Raw genomic sequence first — 19,389 nt, 5'->3', positions numbered from 1 at the left:
GCATTAACAGAGATTGGAACAGAAAATTTGTAGAGGTATAAACTACTAAGTGTACTGTTTATTAGTTTATTCTGTGAAAGATAAAGGTGGGATATGCCATATATGTGCTTGCAAATCAACAAGTCAGGCAAGTCTAGTCAGTGTTCTCAGGATTCAAAGACCATCCTTTTAATTCCTACCTGGTAAATGATGGAAGTCAGGGATGCATTTATCATGACCACACCATCTTTCAGGGCTTTCACTACATTGTAAGATCCATTCACAGTAGTCAGCTGCTCTTCAAAATACTCTCTTGGGAATTGGTACATAATCCTGAGATTCTGAAAATCAGCCCAAAATCAACACAAACCTGAAGACATGCTTTTTCCCTAAAGCCATCTTAATCCCAAAGCATTAAAAAAAAAGTGTGGCTATGAATTCTGGGGGTTAAAGAAACAAAAACAAAATCTTTGCTCTCCCTCACCAAATTCTAAGTTGGAAAGATGTCATTTTAAAATGGTACTAGTTTTTGAAAGATCCATTAATGGCAAGTAATCAAAAATAGGAAGAGTCAAAGCTTATGTAAATTTTAGTGTAATCTGTGCTATTCCATAAATTGACAGTTCTCAGGGGAAAAAAATAACGGACACTGGAGAGTGACTACAACACTTCACATTTAATGGTCACACTATTACTCTCACCACCGTAAAATTCTGGTGACCATTCTCTGAAATGAAGTTGTAAAATGAGGATCCCCTCCAAAGTGTTATCATTGGTGCCAACTTCATCTCTCTTCTATAATTCTAACCAGATTATATCTTTTACTTCTGGTTTAGCATTCCTCAAGGATAGAACTATTTAATAATAATAATAATAAAGTAGTAACTTGCATTTCCAAAGGTAAAATCTGGAAGCAAAAGAAAAAAAGTCTTCCTAGCCAGAAAGACTGCCCACTCAAGGAGTTATCCTTAAAGGGGCTAGAAAAATACAAAAGAGAGACTCACATCTGAAATATAGACTTTTGTGCTGCTTTTATCAAATACTTCTACTGTAATAACATACACCTGCCCCACCTCTAGACTCCAACGGTCTCCAGGTTGGACTGTGAAACCTGCACACAAATCAAGAAACAAAAATATTAGAAGAGGCCAACATTTTTCTACAATGAATTAAAAAATACAAACTTTAAAAAGCCATTTAAAGAGCAAAACTCAATAATAGATGGAGATGGTTTCCAAAGTAGATCCTTTAGTTGCCTCTATAAAATTGTATAATAATTTGGGGTTCCAAAGATCCTGGCTTAACTTAGCTCATCTCAGGTATAAAGGAAACACTCTCACTTATATCTGTATACAAACGCCACCCCACCCCCAAATCCACAATTTTGCTCATTTCTGATATGTCAGGCAAGATTTCAGCTGCTTTCAGTCAGATTCATTGTTCCATATGGCTTAAGGACATTAGGTTTCTTTTTTCCTTGTATAAAGTCTCTTTTTCTAACCCAACGTTGTATTACATGAGCTTCATGTTTTTTAACAATCTGTTTCAAGATGCTTTACTCTTGCAGAAAGCATTTAACCAGAACAATGTGAGAAAACATGTCAAGTAAGGTTGAATTTGAAATTAGTTAAGTCTCAAAATGAAGCACTCTAGTCTTTAATGCACTCATTTCAGTGAAATACTTTAAGCTATTCAGCTTTCTGAAAATTATTATCTAAAAATACCTAAAAATCCAGGCTCTACAACATATATGGTGCAATTTGGGAGTCCAGACACAGATCGCATATGGACATCTTAATTTTTGCTTAAGGAAATTGTATGAGCTACAGTTGGGTGAAAAGAGAAATATGAGTTACCAAAAATAAATAAATAAGCCCATAAATGAAAGCAAATAAAAATTCTATCATCTTTTATTATCCACTGGAAAGCAAAACTTAAATGTGTATATTCCGAGAAAAATCTGAGGGCTCAGCAATCACAGGAATCAGGTATTCTTGAATTTCAAATATGAGGAAGATGAAATGAGAGAAAAAAGATCATGCTCCATGTTTTTAATATTCATTTAGCTGTGGAACTCTTTCCTCCTGCAAAATTCTTACATAGGAGCCCATTATGGAAAGCAGGACAAAGTGGCATTGCCCTGGCTAAAGAAATGGTCAGTGGTAGATGGAGAGGGAGGGAGAGGCATGACTTGCCATCCAGCCCAGCAACTTGCCTTGGGCTCTGCAGACAGTTTTAAAAATCACTAGTTGATTTTCTATTATCTGTGGCAATTCTTTAATACCAAAATGTTTTCTCTTTGCCAGCAAAGATACTTCTAGGTCACACATCATACTACCCATTATTCCCTTTCATTAAATTTTAGCAGGAGACTTCCCTGTTGGTCCAGTGGTTAAGAATCCACCTTCCAATGCAGGGGACTCAGGTTCGATCCCTGGTCAGGGAACTAAGATCCCACATGCTGCGGGGCAACTAAGCCTAGGTCGCCGCAACTACTGAGCCCATGCGCTCTGGAGCCCCTGCACTGCAACAAAGAGCCCGCGCTCCCCAACTAAGACCTGACGTAGCCAAAGAAGTAAATATTTTTTAAAAATTTTAGCAGAAATAAAAATTTATTCTGTTAGCCTATACACAATCTAATTAGTAACGTACTTTCCTCTCAAAAATATACTACATCCAAAAGCTAAGAAGAAATTATTTCTGCTCTGAGAAATATATTTCTGAAACGACTTAACGGAAAACACTCATTATTTCAAAGTACACTAATTTAGAAGTTCTATTAATTCAGTCATGCACTAGGGTACAGTTTAGCACTACATTATCTATAGTGATAATGAAAGCAAAATATTTAATCTATTTCAGGGATCAAACTTTTAAAGCTGTCCCAGTACTCCAAATGAGCTACTAATATACATACAATTGATATGCTAATTAAAATTACTTTTTATCTATTCATTAGAGCAAATCTTTTAAACACTGTAGGCAACTCTGTGCCAATGTAGGTTTGGTTTTGATATGTACTGTATTCATAAAATATAAGAGCTAGAAGGAATCCAGGAGTACATCATTCCTTTCGTTTTGTTTGTTTGTTTGTTTGTTTGTTTTTTATTCCTTTCGTTTTTACAGACAAGGAAACGGATCTCGATAGGTCTCTACACCAGTTCATTCCTCCATTATCAGAATAAGATATCTTCCTTTCATCTAAACCTTCCATCTGTTCTGAATCTCATTTTCTCTTGCCCCTCAGAAATCTTACTCCATCAACTGCCTTCTTTTCTTCCATATGTCTGCCATCTCTCTGTTTAACTTATAGACATATTCAAGTTTCTCTTAACTTAAAAAAGTTCTCATGCTTTTTTCAAAGTTCTACCTTTTTGCCTCCTTCTTTTTAAAGCCAAGCTGTTTTTATTGAAAAAGTGATCCAAGACTTACTGGTTACTACAGTCTTTCAGTCTTTATCTTAGTCTTTATCTCTGCCTATTTCACCTGAGGAACATTCTCTTTGTAAATTCCTCATTTGGTTATCATGAAACCTCTCTCCTGGTTTTCCTACTACTTTTTTTTTTTTTAAGATTTTTTTGATGTGGACCATTTTTAAAGTCTTTATTGAATTTGTTACAATATTGCTTCTGTTTTATGTTTTGGTTTTTTGTCTGCGAGGCACGTGGGATCTTAGCTCCCCGACCAGGGATAGAACCCACACCCCCTGCACTGGAAGGCGAAGTCTTAACCACTGGACCGCCAGAGAAGTCCCTCCTACTACTTTTTATATTTTATTTATTTATTTGGTTGTGCTGGGTCTTAGTTGTGGCAGGCGGCTCATTAGTTGTGGCATGCAAACTCTTAGTTGCGGCATGCATGTGGGATCTAATTCCCTGACCAGAGATTGAACCCGGGCCCCCTGCAGTGGGAGCATGGAGTCTTATCCACTGTGCCACTAGGGAAGTCCCCCTCCTAATACTTTTTTTGTTGTTATTAATTTTTTTTTTTAATTTTTATTTTTGGCTGTGCTGGGTCTTTGTTGCTGCACTCAGGCTTTTCTCTAGTTGTGGTGAGCGGGGGCTAGTCTTCGTTGTGGTGCGCGGGCTTCTCATTGCAGTGGCTTCTCTCGTTGTGGAGCATGGGCTCTAGGTGTGCGGGCTTCAGTAGTTGCGGCACACGGGCTCAGTAGTTGCGGCATGTGGGCTCTAGAGTATGCAGGCTTCAGTAGTTGTGGCTTGCAGGCTCAGTAGTTGTGGCTCATGGGCTCTAGAGCGCAGGCTCAGTTGCTCTGTGGCATGTGGGATCTTCCCAGACCAGGGCTCGAACCCGTGTCCCCTGCATTGGCAGGCAGATTCTTAACCACTGCGCCACCAGGGAAGTCCCCTCCTACTACATTTTAAGCATTCTTTCTGGGCCTCCTTAAAGTTCCTCCTCTTCCATATGAACCTTACAAGCTAACATTCCACAGTTCTGTCTTCAGCTCTCTTCTCCTCTCACTCTGTATATTCTCCCTGGGTGATTTTGTCTACAACATCAGCATCAACAATCACCTGGCTATAAACTGATAACTTTCAAATATCTGTCTTCATCCTGAATCTTTCTCCTCCAGATGCATTTCTGCTTGGATATCTATCCCACAGATACTTCAAGTTAACATGTGAAAAACTAAACTAGTTTCCTTTTCCCTTAAACCTGCTCCTTCTTTTATAGTACCCATCTCTATGAACAACGGTACCACCAGCCACCCTAAGGCAGGTGCTGGAACAAGCTATGAATAGTCACCATCCATGTCAAGAGATAAATGTAGTGTATCTTAATAGTTACTACTTTGGAATAAATAATGATATGAACTGAGAATATGAAAAAAAAATCATGATAAGTCTGCCTGGGGAATTCAGCGTAGTGCCTGACACACAACTGGGGCTCAGTAGATATCAAATGTCTTAGTTTATTTTGTAGGTACTATTGTATTTGTTCACAAATGTCCTAGGCACCTTAAAATGACTAGAGAACAAACAACTTTGAACCAAACCTCTCCTGAGTGTTTTAGACAAATAATATAACCAGCTAATTAACAAATACTATTCTACAAGAAATACTGTACCTTTCAAGACTGATAGGTTCTTACTCAGAGTTAAGCCTACTAAGCCCTACATAATTACTCCCTCTCCTACTCTATTACCTCTTCTACTACTTTCCCCTTATTCTCTGCACTCAGCAGCAGTGTCTTCCTTGCTCTTCTGTAAACATGCCAAACATGCTTCTGCTTCAGAACCTTTGCAATTGCTATTTCCTCTTCCTGGAGCTCTTTCACCCAGATATCTGTATGGTTCATTGCTCTGATGTGGCCTTATCAGAGAGGATTTCCCTAACTACCCTGAGTAAAATAGTCTGTATGCTTAGCACTTAGAGCAATGTTGAACATATAGTAGAAATATAATAGATATTTGCTGAATAAATTAATTTATTTGAGATTCAAAGATTCAAAAATAGGAAATATTTCAGCATCAAACACTGAGAATTTTATGAATTTTCTGAAAATTTCAGTTTTCTGAGAATTTTAATCTTTATACTGTTTTGTTTTCATTGACTATAGTAGAGCTTTATGTATCTCTCTTTGTTCAACCTTACAGAGCAGGTTTAGTGACGTTTTTAAAAATTTATTTATTTATTTATTTTTAGCTGCACTGGGTCTTCGTTACTGCACGTGGGCTTTCTTTAGTTGTGTTGAGTGGGGGCTGCTTTTTGTTGTGGTGCACGGGCTTCTCATTGAGGTGGCTTCTCTTGTTGTGGAGCACAGGCTTTAGGCATGCGGGCTTCAGTAGTTGTGGCACACGGGCTCTGTAGTTGTGGCTTGCGGGCTCTAGAGAGCAGGCTCAGTAGTTGTGGCACCCAGGCTTAGTTGGTCCACGGCATGTGGGATCTTCCCGGACCAGGGCTCAGACCCGTGTCCCCTGCATTGGCAGGTGGATTCTTAACCACTGCGCCACCAGGGAAGCCCAAGTTTAGTGAACTTTTAAAAATTACTCTCAATTTAACAAATATTAATTAAGTAGCCACTTCAGACAATACCATCTTTTCTCAATTATTCATGTGAAAACAGGAAAGAACAAATTAAATAACATTTACACAAGTTCCTCCAAACTGTTTTCCCCAGTCTCCTATTTATAATTTGATTGAGGTTGCACATAAGGTCTGAAGTCAACAGATTCCAAGTTCCAACTACTCTTCTGTACCTACCCTTTGTTAGAAATTATGACAATAATAATTTATAGTGCTTTGTTAAAAATAGAACCTATAGAAAATAAATGTAGTAGTATTATAATCATGCTTAACTAATTATTTTACCAAGGAACATGTATAGCATGCTCAAGGAAATATAGATTGGCAGTGAAAACTTGAGCAAAAGGATACTTTTATGGATAAAGACAAGGTTAGCGTGGCCCAGTTGGACAGCAGTCACCATGGCTGTTTTCTCATCCAGTAAAGCCACTTTTCCAGAAAGAGACACATTACGTGAAACTCTGTGGTTTTGCAATTCCAGTGTATAATGTTCCAGGGGAAATTTCACCTCTGTAAGACATGAAAGATACATAAATGTAACGAGGGCAGCCATTCCAACGGACAATGGTGTATTGTTGGATTATAAGAGGAAGCAGGTCTAAATAAGAGTACAGTCTGCTTTTAATTTCCCTCACTATGATGAATTTCTACATGTAGCCATTTTGAGGAGAATGCTATATGAGTTTATTGTTGGTATTGCTTATATTCTTAAAACTCAGTGAACTGAGAGTAGGAGGAGGGATCCCCACTAAAGTTAAAGGACTAATGTTAATGGAGCAAATGCACACTTTATAAACTCAGTGGGACTTTGGGGGTCAATAGAGTATTCAGTTTTTTAGTTAATGAACTGAGTTTCTCAATAAACACCTTTTGCAAAGATCATTCAAGTCCCTTCTGGTAAAGTTTCTTCACTTGCCCTATAAAAGCTAGTAAACTTTTGGTTGTTGTTTTAATAGACAATTCAGATGTCTATGGGCACTGAAGCTAAGCAGCATTAGCCTGTTTAAGACATGGAGACTATCTCTGCTCAGTATTAGCTCACGTACAGCAATTGAGGAATATAGTTGATCTTTGAACAATGCAGGGGTTAGAGGAACTGACACCACCCCCCACCCCCTGACCATCATGCAGTTGAAAATCCGCATATTTAGTCAACCCTCCGTAACCCCAGTTCTGCACTCGTGCACTCAGCCAACCACGCATCGTGTAGTACTATAGTATTTATTGAAAAAAATCCGTGTATAAGTGGACCTGCACAGTTCAAACCCGTGTTGTTCAAGGGTAAACTGTACTTTATCACAAAATCTAAAGACAGAAAGTAGTATTTTGCATACATAATGTGGAGTTGCTTCTCTTGTCAGCAGAAAGAATTTGGGAAATGTTAGTCTTAGGAAAAGATAAGATATTTACCTGTCATTCTTCCCTGAACCATTTTTGCAACTCGATATTTAATATATGCTCCTACTAAGAGATAAATATCATGGGATGGTATAAGAAATACATTCTCCAAAACAAGCAGACGTATCAATGCTGCTGCCACTTTCTAAAAGAAGAAGGAAAAAAACACAAAGTTTCCATAGGCAAAATCCTCAAGGTCATCTTCCTCGTTAAAGTTTACTTTTAATAAGTTTCTTCTAAAATATTTTATCAAGATTTAAAAAATGCTTTCCTAATCACAGATCATAATTTCAGTTAGCCTTAAAAAGTGATCATGGGACTTCCCTGGTGGCGCAGTGGTTAAGAATCTGCCTGCCAATGCAGGGGACACGGGTTCGAGCCCTGGTCTGGGAAGATGCCACATGCTGCGGAGCAACTAAGCCTGTGCGCTACAACTACTGAACCTGTGCTCTAGAGCCCGCAAGCCACAACTACAGAAGCCCGCGCACCTAGAGCCCGTGCTCCGCAACAAGAGAAGCCACCGCGATGAGAAGCCCGAGCAGCGCAAGGAAGAGTAGCCCCCGCTTGCAGCAACTAGAGAAATCCCGCGCACAGCAACAAAGACCAAACACAGCCAGAAATAAATTAATTAATTAATTTTTAAAAAGTGATCATGTCAGCTCGGTGCTTTGTGACCACCTAGAGGGGTGGGATAGGGAGGGTGGGAGGGAGGAAGACGCAAGAGGGAAGAGATATGGGAACATATGTATATGTATAACTGATTCACTTTGTTATAAAGCAGAAACTAACACACCATTGTAAAGCAATCATACTCCAATAAAGATGTTAAAAAAAAAAGTGATCATGAATATTAATACTATATTAACTTTCTAAGTCACTCAAACAAAGCATAGAAAATGACAAGCTTTCTAAAGGAGAAGAGTAGGTAAATAAAAAGGCACTATGCTAAAATGGGAAAAGGTAAGACTTAACGGTATGCCATGGAAACTCTTTTAACCAAATTCCAGCGAACTGAATTAGATTAAGTTACTCTATATCCCTTGTTGAACATATTGATTCTTGTGAAGGCTTACCCAATACGAGGTTAATAGGCTGCTCTCTAGATGTCCACACACATTCCTGCCACTTGAATTAAATGCTTACCAAAAGACATTTGTTTTTCCCAACCCTGTTTATGTCAGTTGCACTTTTAATTATAATTACATTAAAAAACCATTATATGAAAAGAGTTGTTGTTTCTATAAAAATTTAAATGTTTTGAAAAGAAGTTAAAGGTAAGCTGCTAAAATGTACTGCTATCAAATTAGGTATAGGTGAGAAATGTAAAAGACTGGGGAAAAATCCTTGAAAAATATAGAATCCTGCACTCAAATTGTTTCACACATGTGTAATTTTTCACTTGACCATAAAATAAAATGAAAAATGAAAAAAAAATAAACTAGAAGCTGTAATTTATGCAAGAACGAGTATGTATATTTCTAACCAGTGAACTCACAGCCAAAGTTCTTGGACCTACACTTCAAAGGATTGGTGAATAAAATGCAGTTACCTGTTTTAAGAGAAAATGTCAGTTGTAATTGGGTAATAACATGTTTAAGGAAGACAAGTTTTTAAAAAACGTTTATCCATTTCAAATGACTTTTTCAATTGGCCCAAATCATATCAGGTTAGAGGGCTTCTACTAAGAAAAACATAAAAACTATATATTCCATAGGCAAGACTATTAAATGAAACTTTATAGCACAAACATTTTACCTTATAGAATGGTTCAGAAATTCGAACTTTTACAACAGCAGCACCAGTTCTAATCCCAGACACCAAAATCATATCTCCTTGTTTCTCTTCCTTTTCCATCTCAGCTATATACACAGGGGGAGAATATTCTGCTTCAGAGTATTTCAAAATCCTAAAGAGATAAAATAAGGTTTGTTTCTAGTAAATTAATGAGTCTTCTTCCAAAAGGCTCTGAGAGACTTTAAACATAATCTCTTCAATGTCTATATAGTGTCAAAAGTTTTAAATTTCCACAAGGACTAGATAGAAGAAAAGTACTTAATATGCTTCTGGCTAAAACTGTTGTAGGACTAAAACCTGTATTGTCTGAGAGCTGTTACTTGGTACTGAAGACAAAATTTCATACTATTATCTGCTCACTGTATTTCGGCATGCGTAGATAGCTTGAACAATAAAACTGGCAGAAGATACACCTGACAAATAATTGTACAGTCCTGAGCTCATGAACTCCTCTGCAGTGGCTCAAATTAAACTATCATAAAGGTACCTAAATCCATGCCATATGTCATTCTACCAAAGACATTTCCCCCTGATAAATTTATCTGTTCCAAAAAGTTCCAGATAGAAAGATTATCAAAGCCCACACAAATGATTGCTGTTCAGTGTGGTACCCAAAGGCAGATGTCTCCTTCAAAGTCAGATGGTTATGTTTGATTTCAAGGTTACCTAATTTTGCTAGACAGTTCTTCTCTTGCTGTTTCATTTTCCTGGGCAATGCTCCACTCAAACATCATCCCTGCCAAACTACTAAAAGTATTTCCTGTAGAGCAAGCCAAAAGCAGACAAGACAGAATCACATATTCAAAAATATTCAGGTATCTTTAACAAGAAAGGGAAACCTAACTAGAAAATTATTTTTAGGCTTCTTTCATTAACAAATAGAAACACTATCATTAATGAATTAAAACACAAATACCAGGAAGACCCCTATACAAACAATGTAAGTACTGTTGTCGTATAAGCCTTCTAAAAGTGAAAAGGACTCAAGCTGATTAAATTCTGGTTGACAAAATTATGGCACTCTTTCTGTTCCTTTCGACATAAAGGCCACCTTATAGTCTACCTCAGGGTTGACAGGTATCTCTAAATCCTGATCCCTTCAATAAAAATTTTTATAAAAACTAGAGTTGAATATTTCTAATACGTTAATTTTTCAGATTTAGAAAATCACTCTTTACTAGTTTACAAAGAAAGAAGCAATGCATTTAAATGTTCTTTTTTTTACATATTACATTAATATAGTATATTAAAAGCATGTAAAATCAGTCTCAAGAAAGATAAAATTATAAAACTTTTTCACGGGTTTACATTTAATTTTCCTGGCCTATAGAAAGTAGACTGATCAAAACAGAGCTAAAAATAAATTCCAAAAAATGTTCTTAATTGTTGATCTAGGGACCATTAAAACTCAGTGGCAGAATCTGGATTTTAATTAGGAAATTTTAATGAAAGTATGTAGCTAATACATCAAACCATACTCAGAATTATTAATTCCTCATGCACATGAACTTCATATGAGAAAATAAATATTATTTCCAATCTACTTTTATCTCTCAAATTGCTGTTTCCAAATGCTAAACACAAAGGTGTTTATTCTATGTAATTTTGTTGAATCCTTTGACATTCTTTACCTTCAGCATCCAATGCCCTCACCATCAGTTCCAGTGGTGAATCATCTACATAGAGTTCCCGGGTTCGAGATATAATTTCAATGCTGTCTATCACATCAACCTTAACATCACAGCGCAGTTCATGGTCAGTCACTACAATGAACCCCAAAACTGAGAATTTAGTTCAACAGGTCATGAATCTTTTAAATGTCTCATACACTCAGGAGCTTATTCTAAATACTAAGAAAAAGAAAGGCTGTAACAGTTCCTTTCAACCTGTGGAAGAAAACAGCATAGCAACAAAATATAAAAGCATCTGTTTACAAAAAGAGACACTAGACTAGTGATTCCCAAACACTGATCTATAATGATGTTTTCATTCATCCATGGAAAAATGAGAAAAATAAGAATTTTAAAACAGTAATAAAATTAAATATATTCACTTCAAAGGAATATACTTTATTCTTACATTCTATATTACTTTTTAAAAAATTAATTCATTCATTCATTCATTCTTTCATTCGTTCATTTTTAGCCGTGTTGGGTCTTTGCTGCTGCCTGCGGGCTTTTCCTAGTTGCGGTGAGCCGGGGCTACTCTTCGCTGCTGTGCGCGGGCTTCTCATCACAGTGGCTTCTCTTGTTGCCGAGCATGGGCTCTAGGCACGCAGGCTTCAGTAGTTGTGGCACGTGGGCTCAGTAGTTGTGGCTCGTGGGCTCTAGAGCGCAGGCTCAGTAGTTGTGGCACACGGGCTTAGCTGCTCCATGGCATGTGGGATCTTCCCGGACCAGGGCTCCAACCCGTGTCCCCTGCATTGGCAGGCGAATTCTTAACCACTGCACCACCAGGGAAGTCCCTGTATATTACTTTTTTTTTTTTAATTTAATTAATTAATTTATTTATTTTTGGCTGTGTTGGGTCTTCGTTTCTGTGCGAGGGCTTTCTCTAGTTGCGGCGAGCGGGGGCCACTCTTCATCGCGGTGCACGGGCCTCTCACTATTGTGGCCTCTCTTGTTGCGCAACACAGGCTCCAGACGCACAGGCTCAGCAGTTGTGGCACACGGGCTTAGCTGCTCCATGGCATGTGGGATCTTCCCGGACCAGGGCTCGAACCCGCGTCCCCTGCATTGGCAGGCGGACTCTCAACCACTGCGCCACCAGGGAAGCCCTGTATATTACTTCTGAAGTGTTAAAAAAATTTTTTTAATGAACTTATGGTAAGAGTAGATTTTTAAAATATATTTATTTAGGAAAGTAAGAGGGTGGCAACCATATGTCAGTCCTGCCTGCCCATAAATTTTTCTCTCTCACTTTCTTTCAATTTTTTTTTTTTCCTCTGGACCGTGAGATTAAAAAGCCTGAGAATCAGGGGCTTCCCTGGTGGCCCAGTGGTTAAGAATCCACCTGCCAATGCAGGGGACACGGGTTCGAGCCCTAGTCTGGGAAGATCCCACATGCTGAGGAGCAACTAAGCCTGTGAGCCACAACTACTGAAGCCTGCGCGCCTAGACCCCGTGCTCCGCAACAAGAGAAGCCACTGCAATGAGAAGTCCACACACTGCAACGAAGAGTGGCCCCCTCTCACCACAACTAGAGAAAGCCCGTGTGCAGCAATGAAGACCCCACACAGCCAAAAATAAATAAATAAATAAATCACTTAATTAAAAAAAAAAAATTTAACTGAAGAACAGAACCTGAAATTAAAAGAATTGAAGACCAAGATATGAGACCTATGGACAAGAACCAAGAGAAGTTGAAATCTCACAGAATCTGCTAGTAGAATATACCATTAAGGAAGTCTTCCAGGGATGGCAAAGGAAGGAAAGAAGGGTGAGCTTAAATAATATACACTAGATAATCAGGCATTGGATAATATAGCATCAATTAAATGTGAAATTAAATTCTTATCTTCTCTGGAGAAATGTGAAGCAGCTGTGACCTTACATAAATAATATGAAAAACCTTGTGTACATAATGCCTATCCATCTGACTACTTCAGTAGCAGAAAGCTTTTCAATATAGGGCCATTGACCATAAAGAAAAAAAAATTACCTTGTATGATTTATAAGTAAATTTAGAGTGATTAGGAGAAATATCAAACATTTAACTTACCTGCTTTTAAAGATAAAAAGAAACAAATAACTTCAGTAAATAATATAATGAATATTCTTATTTACATGTCCATATTACTTCAGGTTCATACAGTAATGAGGTAATAAAGAAAAATTTATGAGGCAGAGAAGAGGAGAGGTGATCCAGGAAGAAGAAGAAGGAAGGAGAAAAAAATAAGAGAATGAAGCTAAGACTGAGAGAACCAAAGGGATGCAGTGCCAGAGGCAAAACAGAGGGAGCAGAAATAACAAATATTTCTGCCCTGATTCTCATATTTATCCTAGCTTCCAAATCAACTCCTCTTGATTTTATGATTACAACCCACTGCAGCAAATAATAAGTATTTACTGAACGTTAACCACATGCTGAGCACAGTGCAAAATGTACTGATCACCCCATTCTACTCTCTCCACCGAAATCATCCAGTTGTCCAAACCCTTTCTTCATCCTCCATGTGAGCTTTTTTACCTAAAATTATACCCTCGTCTCCAAACTCCTCTACCTGTCCTGTACCTAAGGTTGAAAATCTAGATATCCCACTACAAAGAGACATATTCATATATTCATAGACTATCGCTGGAAGGATACAGAAAAGTGGTTGTCTCTTGGAGAAATGAGATTAGAGATTTACTTTTAACTATATAAACTTTTATATATATATTTTTATAACCTTTTATATTCTTTAAAGATTTTACCAAAGGGAGGTAACACCTAGTCAAAACAAAACAAACAAAAAATCAAAAGAAATCTGGTACTCTTACCAAATAGAATATGCCCAACTTGTCTCTCACCTCTATCCATTTTCTCTGTCATAACCGCTAATTTTCTTTACTACACTATCACCAAAAACATCATAAACAAAATCCTAAGCACCTAAACACCAATGGAGTGCTTAAATCATTTAACCCTTACAGAAGCCTTATAGTTAGTAGGCAATTCAATAAATATTTGTCAAACAAATGAACAGTTTCTCTTAAAGCATGCTCTTCCCTTTCAAAATGTCCCTTCCCCCACCTCCCGTTTCACAGTACCAGTTCCCATTCAGATGAGAATGCACCTGGTAGGACACCAAGACTGCCATTCATTACTGGGAGTCTCCATCACCTATGTACACAATTGTATTAATAGCAAAATTGGGAAAGTTGATTTGAAAGATACTTAACTTTGGAATATTTACAAGTCAGATGAATCAAAGCTGAGAGCCAGATTTGACATTTTCCCTAGCAATTGTGTGAATGAATCTTTCAATATCAGAATGAATTCATGTAGTTAAGAGTAATTACATTAAAAATAGCATATGTGACCAAAGCAATGCTTTTTTCCTGACCTTGGTATCCTTCTCTATCTATTGTAGCTGCCCTGCATGATATGGTCCTCAAAGATTCTCACTTTGAGATCTCATATTTCATTGATTCTAAGACACTCATTTTTATGACATTTTAACATCTCTGAAATTGGGATTTTATAACTGATGACATCTTAGAATTGTCAGCCAGGCAGCAGTCATGACATAGTTGTCACTGACTGCATATGTGAGAACTTTAAAAGGGCCAACATCAAACTTGCAGAATGGGTATTAGTGGTTGGAAGAAAACATGGTGAACAATGGCGGAGCACTCTTTTTCCCTTGGAACCAAATGGTTAAAGAGACAGGGTGGGAAAGGTGGTGACTCAGATGTGGTAGGAACCTTTTCAAAGCTGGAGACAAAAACAGACCAGCTCTATATAATTGCAAAGCCAACTTATGAGCCCAATACTAATACCTTTTAGGTGGTTTTGGTTTTAATTGATTCTTTTAAGAAATGCTATGTCACTAACAGTCTCGATGGCACAAAGGACGATGTTGTGGGGATAAACACAGACACTGATGATTCCCAGTCAAAAAGTGATTCAGATGAGGCAAAATGTTAAATTTGTCTTCGGAATATTTTAACCACTTAATTTTATTTATATTTTCCTTTTTATTAGGCATGAGAGTGATACATAATAAAAATAACCATCTAAGTCAAAGAGTTCTTCAGTAGGTATAAAGTAAAAATTCTAAGTGAAGAAAAGCATAGTTTAGTTGGCAATGTTGTTCTTTCTTAGTGGTACATTAAAAATAGCTTTACAATAGATGGCATCTTCAATAATGAGAAATATGGTATACCAAACATCTTGAATTTATCTTTAAGAATATAGTATAGATATATAACTTATCAAAATATTTAAAAGCCATACATTGGGACTTCCCTGGTGGCACAGTGGGTGAGAATCCGCCTGCCAACGCAGGGGACATGGGTTCAATCCCTGGTCCAGGAAGATGCCACATGCCGCAGAGCAACTAAGCCCGTGCACCACAACTACTGAGCCCCCGTGCTGAAACTACTGAAGACCATGAGCCTAGAGCCCGTGCTCCGCAACAAGAGAAGCCACCACAGTGAGAAGCCTGCCCACCGCAACAAAGAGTAGCCCCTGCTCGACGCAACTAGAGAAAGCCCACGCACAGCAATGAAGACCCGATGCAGCCAAAGATAAATAAATGAAAAAAATAAGTAAATAAAAATAAAAGCCATACAGATATTTCTGGCCTATCAATATGACAATATCAAGTGCCAGAAACTCAGGTATACAAAGAGCCCTGCTCTGATTTTGGATACAAATAGCATTTCTCTTTTTTAAATTTTATTTTATTTAATTAATTTATTTATTTTTTGGCTGCATTGGGTCTTCGTTGTGGCGCGCGGGCTTTCTCTAGTTGCGGCGAGCGGGAGCTACTCTTCACTGTGGTGTGCGGGCTTCTCATTGCGGTGGCTTCTCTTGTTGTGGAGCACAGGCTCTAGGCGCTTGGGCTTCAGTAGTTGTGGTACACGGGTTCAGTAGTCGTGGCTCACGGGCTCTAGAGCGCAGGCTCAGTAGTTGTGGCCCACGGGCTTAGTTGCTCCGCGGCATGTGTGGATCTTCCTGCACCAGGGCTCGAACCCGTGTCCCCTGCATTGGCAGGCGGATTCCCAACCACTGTGCCACCAGGGAAGTCCCACAATTAACATTTCTTAAGCTGCTCTGGTCTAAAATAGACTAGTGCAGTGCTTCCCAAACTTTAGTCTGTATGAGAATCACCTGGAGAGCTTGTTAAAAATACAGATCCCTGGGTTCACGCCAGAGATTCTGTTACAGCAGATCTAAGGTGGGACCTGAGAATTTACATTTCTAAAAAGGTCCCAGGTGATGCTGATGATGCAGATGCTAGATTCATAGATGACACTTTGAGAAGTACTAGTTTTTATACTGCCTTTTGCCTCACTCAAGACCAACCTCAGACCTTAACACCCAAGCTAGTTCTGATAAATAGTTCCTTCCTTTCATCATTGATTCAAACAACCAGAGTTTCCACTCTGTATCAGGCACCATGCCAGGGGCTGGATGTACCAAAAAAAAGAAAAAAAAAGAAAAAAAAAAATCACAGAATAGGATGCCACAATTGCAGGAATCCTTTTTTTACCTCTTATCATTTGAAGCCAACACCGTCTCTGTTAACCATCTATAAAAGATATCAGATTATTCTACTCTCGATGAACTGTTACATAGTGTGTTTTGTCTCAACATACCTATCTCTCGAGCAAGAATAATACTGCTGAGGCGTATTGGTTGGGTAGATTCAGCAATGAGCACAGCTTTTTGGGAACATAAGGTGCCATTTTCATATAAAGGCTCAACAGTTACTGCATCATGATGGGTGGAATGCCTGCCAGAATAAAACACTTAAGAGTATGAAATAAGAATGTGGGTTAAAATTAACTTTTGGTATAACATAGATTCCTATAGTTTTTCCATGTTACATACTACCAGGTGTATTTAAATGATTCTTTAAAGTAGAAACATTGCTTAGGGACACAAGATTTAAGTGGGAGAGACTGATCAGAACATTTTCCAGTGATCCCTTGTGCCAAGTTACATTCCTCCCTCAGTATTTAAAAATAAGATTTTTACTTTCTTCCCTCAGTATGTAAAAATAGGATTGATGTTGTTTTTCCAAAAATGAGAGACCTGGCTTCTCACACTCTGAGGAATGAATTTCCTCCGATCCTAGAAATTGGGCTGCTGCTATCTAAGGTGGAAATGTTGCCCAAATTATGAGGTGTGAGTCCAACTCAAAATACAATTTAAAAAACCATTAATATTTTTAGATGGATGGAAGGAATGGCTTTCAATGCAAGATTCATGCCTTCCATCATCCTCAGTAAGGAAATAAATCACATGGGATCATCATATAAGCCTGATTCCCTTGTACTTCCTCATAAAATGCGAGGCGAACTTCTTATACTCTGGACAAACCTTAGTGCTTCTCTTAAGTGATGGTAAAGGGAAATCTACTCCAATTAGGATGAGCCCTCTGATACTTTGGAACCCACTTCCGTTAGGTTCCCTCACACCTTAGGAAACCACACCACCTATGTTTGGGTCCTCTCACACCAGAAAATCATGTCTTTCCACCCCCAGTCAGAAAGTCATCCCCCCAGAGTTGATTACCCCAAAGTTGACTGTACACCTTGAGAGTACTCTCATATAAGGGGGGGAACTTATAATATTACAGGCAGATCTCATCTCCACCCAAAATACATCTTCTCATATTACAAGAAGTTTATACTTCATGGTGTTTATGCCTCAATTCACTCATCTGTAAAATGGGAATAATAATGCTTCATAAGACTGTAAAAACCAAATGAGTTAACACATGCAAAGTGCTTAGTTAAGTATGCAATAATTAGTTGTGTTTTTACACTGAAAACCCCACCTTATTTAGTTTGTAGAGAACTCACAACCTAAGCCTCTCTATCCCCTCGGTAAATTTCCTCACACCTTGGGAACTCCCTCTCTAGCTGTTTACACTGAAAGTTCTTCGCATTGGGTAGCCATCAATGCCTGAGGCCTCCAACACAGGGCCTCCTTGTGCCCTGATAGCTGTTCACACAGTGACTACCCCTCCCAACACACAATAAGAAGGCCAGTCTCACACCCTAAGTGCTCATATAAGGTCCCACACATAAGCTGAAGACATCCCACACAACGAGGACAGGCCACTTCAGAAGGGCTGGCCACTGCACTCCCACTGACACCCCACCCCCAGCCCCTACGGGCAAGGGGCTCTTCAGGCCGAGTGACCGCAAAGCATTCCTGTGGCGTCTTCGGTTGAGGAACCCCTCCCATTCTTCCTGGGTGGCGTGGGGGGTGCATACCCTCGTGACCCTCCACCCCTCACCAAGTGTAGCAGCCCCGCTGCGCCTCCAGCAGAAAAGGAACCCGGCCTGGCTCCCGGCCAAAGGGCAGCAACACCTGTGGCACGTTAAGTTTGTTGGCCAGGGTTCCAAGCAAAACGAGAAGCAGCAACAGGAGGCGCTGCAAAGGCAAGCAGAACAGCCCGTCGCTTCGGGTCCCGGGTGATCCAACTGCCTTCATGGCAACTGCCAGCTCTCGGTTCCCGCTCAACTACAGCCGCGCCCTCAGCCCCAACGTCAGCCAATCCGCAGGCGTGACGTCAGCAGGAGGCGGGCCCTCGTTCTGCGGGGAATTATGGGAATGTTTTTAGGAAGCGCTCCAGCAAGGCGTTATGGAAACTTTAGTGCACAGACCCAGCTACCCACTTAAAGGGCTACTTTCTTAAATATTGAGTGGCAGATTTTTTTAATAGTAAAGAACAAGCAGAACAGTCTAAAAAAATAATCTCTCCCAGCTAAATCTCTCCTTCTGTTGCCTACTACGTGTTTGGTTCCTAGAGCAACGCCCCCCCCCCTTTTTTTGGGCAATAATTTCCAGTCAGCATCGGCCCGTACATATAAACGGAAAAAATTTTCCAGTCTCTAGTATAAACAGCTGGACTTTGTCAAGGAAGCTGTGTCATTTTTACTAGGACGTCAGTTTCACGTCCAGCCTCAAGGCCAGAGTGCAGGAAATGCCAGGCACTGGCGTCTCACAGGCAGCTTAGAAAGCTATCCACTCACGCTGCCTGTCTGTAAGCAAATACTCTGAGAGCACCTCTTGTTAAATTAACTTGTTTTCTCCAAATATCCAACAGAGTATCAGCTCGAAGGCTGTCTCAGGACGGTTTACTAAAACCACAAAAGTATAGGAGTATGTAATCCGTGTCATATATTGTTGAAGTTGTTTAGGGAGCAGAGCCTAATAAATCCAGATTTATAAGAAAGAATCAATACAGTTGTAAAGGAAATGTATAGCTCACCCTGAAGATGCCAGTGTTAAGTAACCTATAAAAGGTCTGGCACATAAATATTTCTAGTCTTCATATTTACCCTAACAATACATATTATCTTTATTTTACAGATAATGAAACTAAATGACTGACATCAGAACACACAACTAGGGATCTGAGAGCTGAGTTCTGACCCGAGTTTTGGTCACCTTCCAAAGTGCGTGCTCTACATCAAATCCTGTTGCTTCCACCCACAAAGGTCTGAT

At 39.1% G+C, this 19,389-nt stretch overlaps 1 protein-coding gene across 1 annotated transcript in view; it reads right to left on the bottom strand.

Moving 5' to 3' along the window:
* The window catches only part of NUP210L (nucleoporin 210 like), a 77,032-nt gene extending 57,785 nt beyond the window's left edge, over positions 1–19,247 (bottom strand). The window contains exons 1-10 of the mRNA XM_082343769.1: positions 18,176–19,247; positions 16,524–16,660; positions 10,848–10,979; positions 9,883–9,976; positions 9,178–9,328; positions 7,435–7,567; positions 6,376–6,534; positions 1,704–1,772; positions 984–1,090; positions 180–320 (exon numbers count right to left, since the gene is read on the bottom strand). Of these exons, the coding sequence (XP_082199895.1) occupies positions 180–320; positions 984–1,090; positions 1,704–1,772; positions 6,376–6,534; positions 7,435–7,567; positions 9,178–9,328; positions 9,883–9,976; positions 10,848–10,979; positions 16,524–16,660; positions 18,176–18,372 (1,320 nt within the window). The 5' untranslated portion in view covers positions 18,373–19,247. The remainder of the gene's footprint in view (positions 1–179; positions 321–983; positions 1,091–1,703; positions 1,773–6,375; positions 6,535–7,434; positions 7,568–9,177; positions 9,329–9,882; positions 9,977–10,847; positions 10,980–16,523; positions 16,661–18,175) is intronic.
* Between the last annotated feature and the right edge of the window lie 142 nt (positions 19,248–19,389).

This window comes from Balaenoptera borealis, assembly GCF_965194805.1.
Source record: "Balaenoptera borealis genome assembly, chromosome: 1".
Lineage (NCBI taxonomy): Eukaryota > Metazoa > Chordata > Mammalia > Artiodactyla > Balaenopteridae > Balaenoptera > Balaenoptera borealis.
This window is presented reverse-complemented; position numbering and strand designations above follow the sequence as displayed.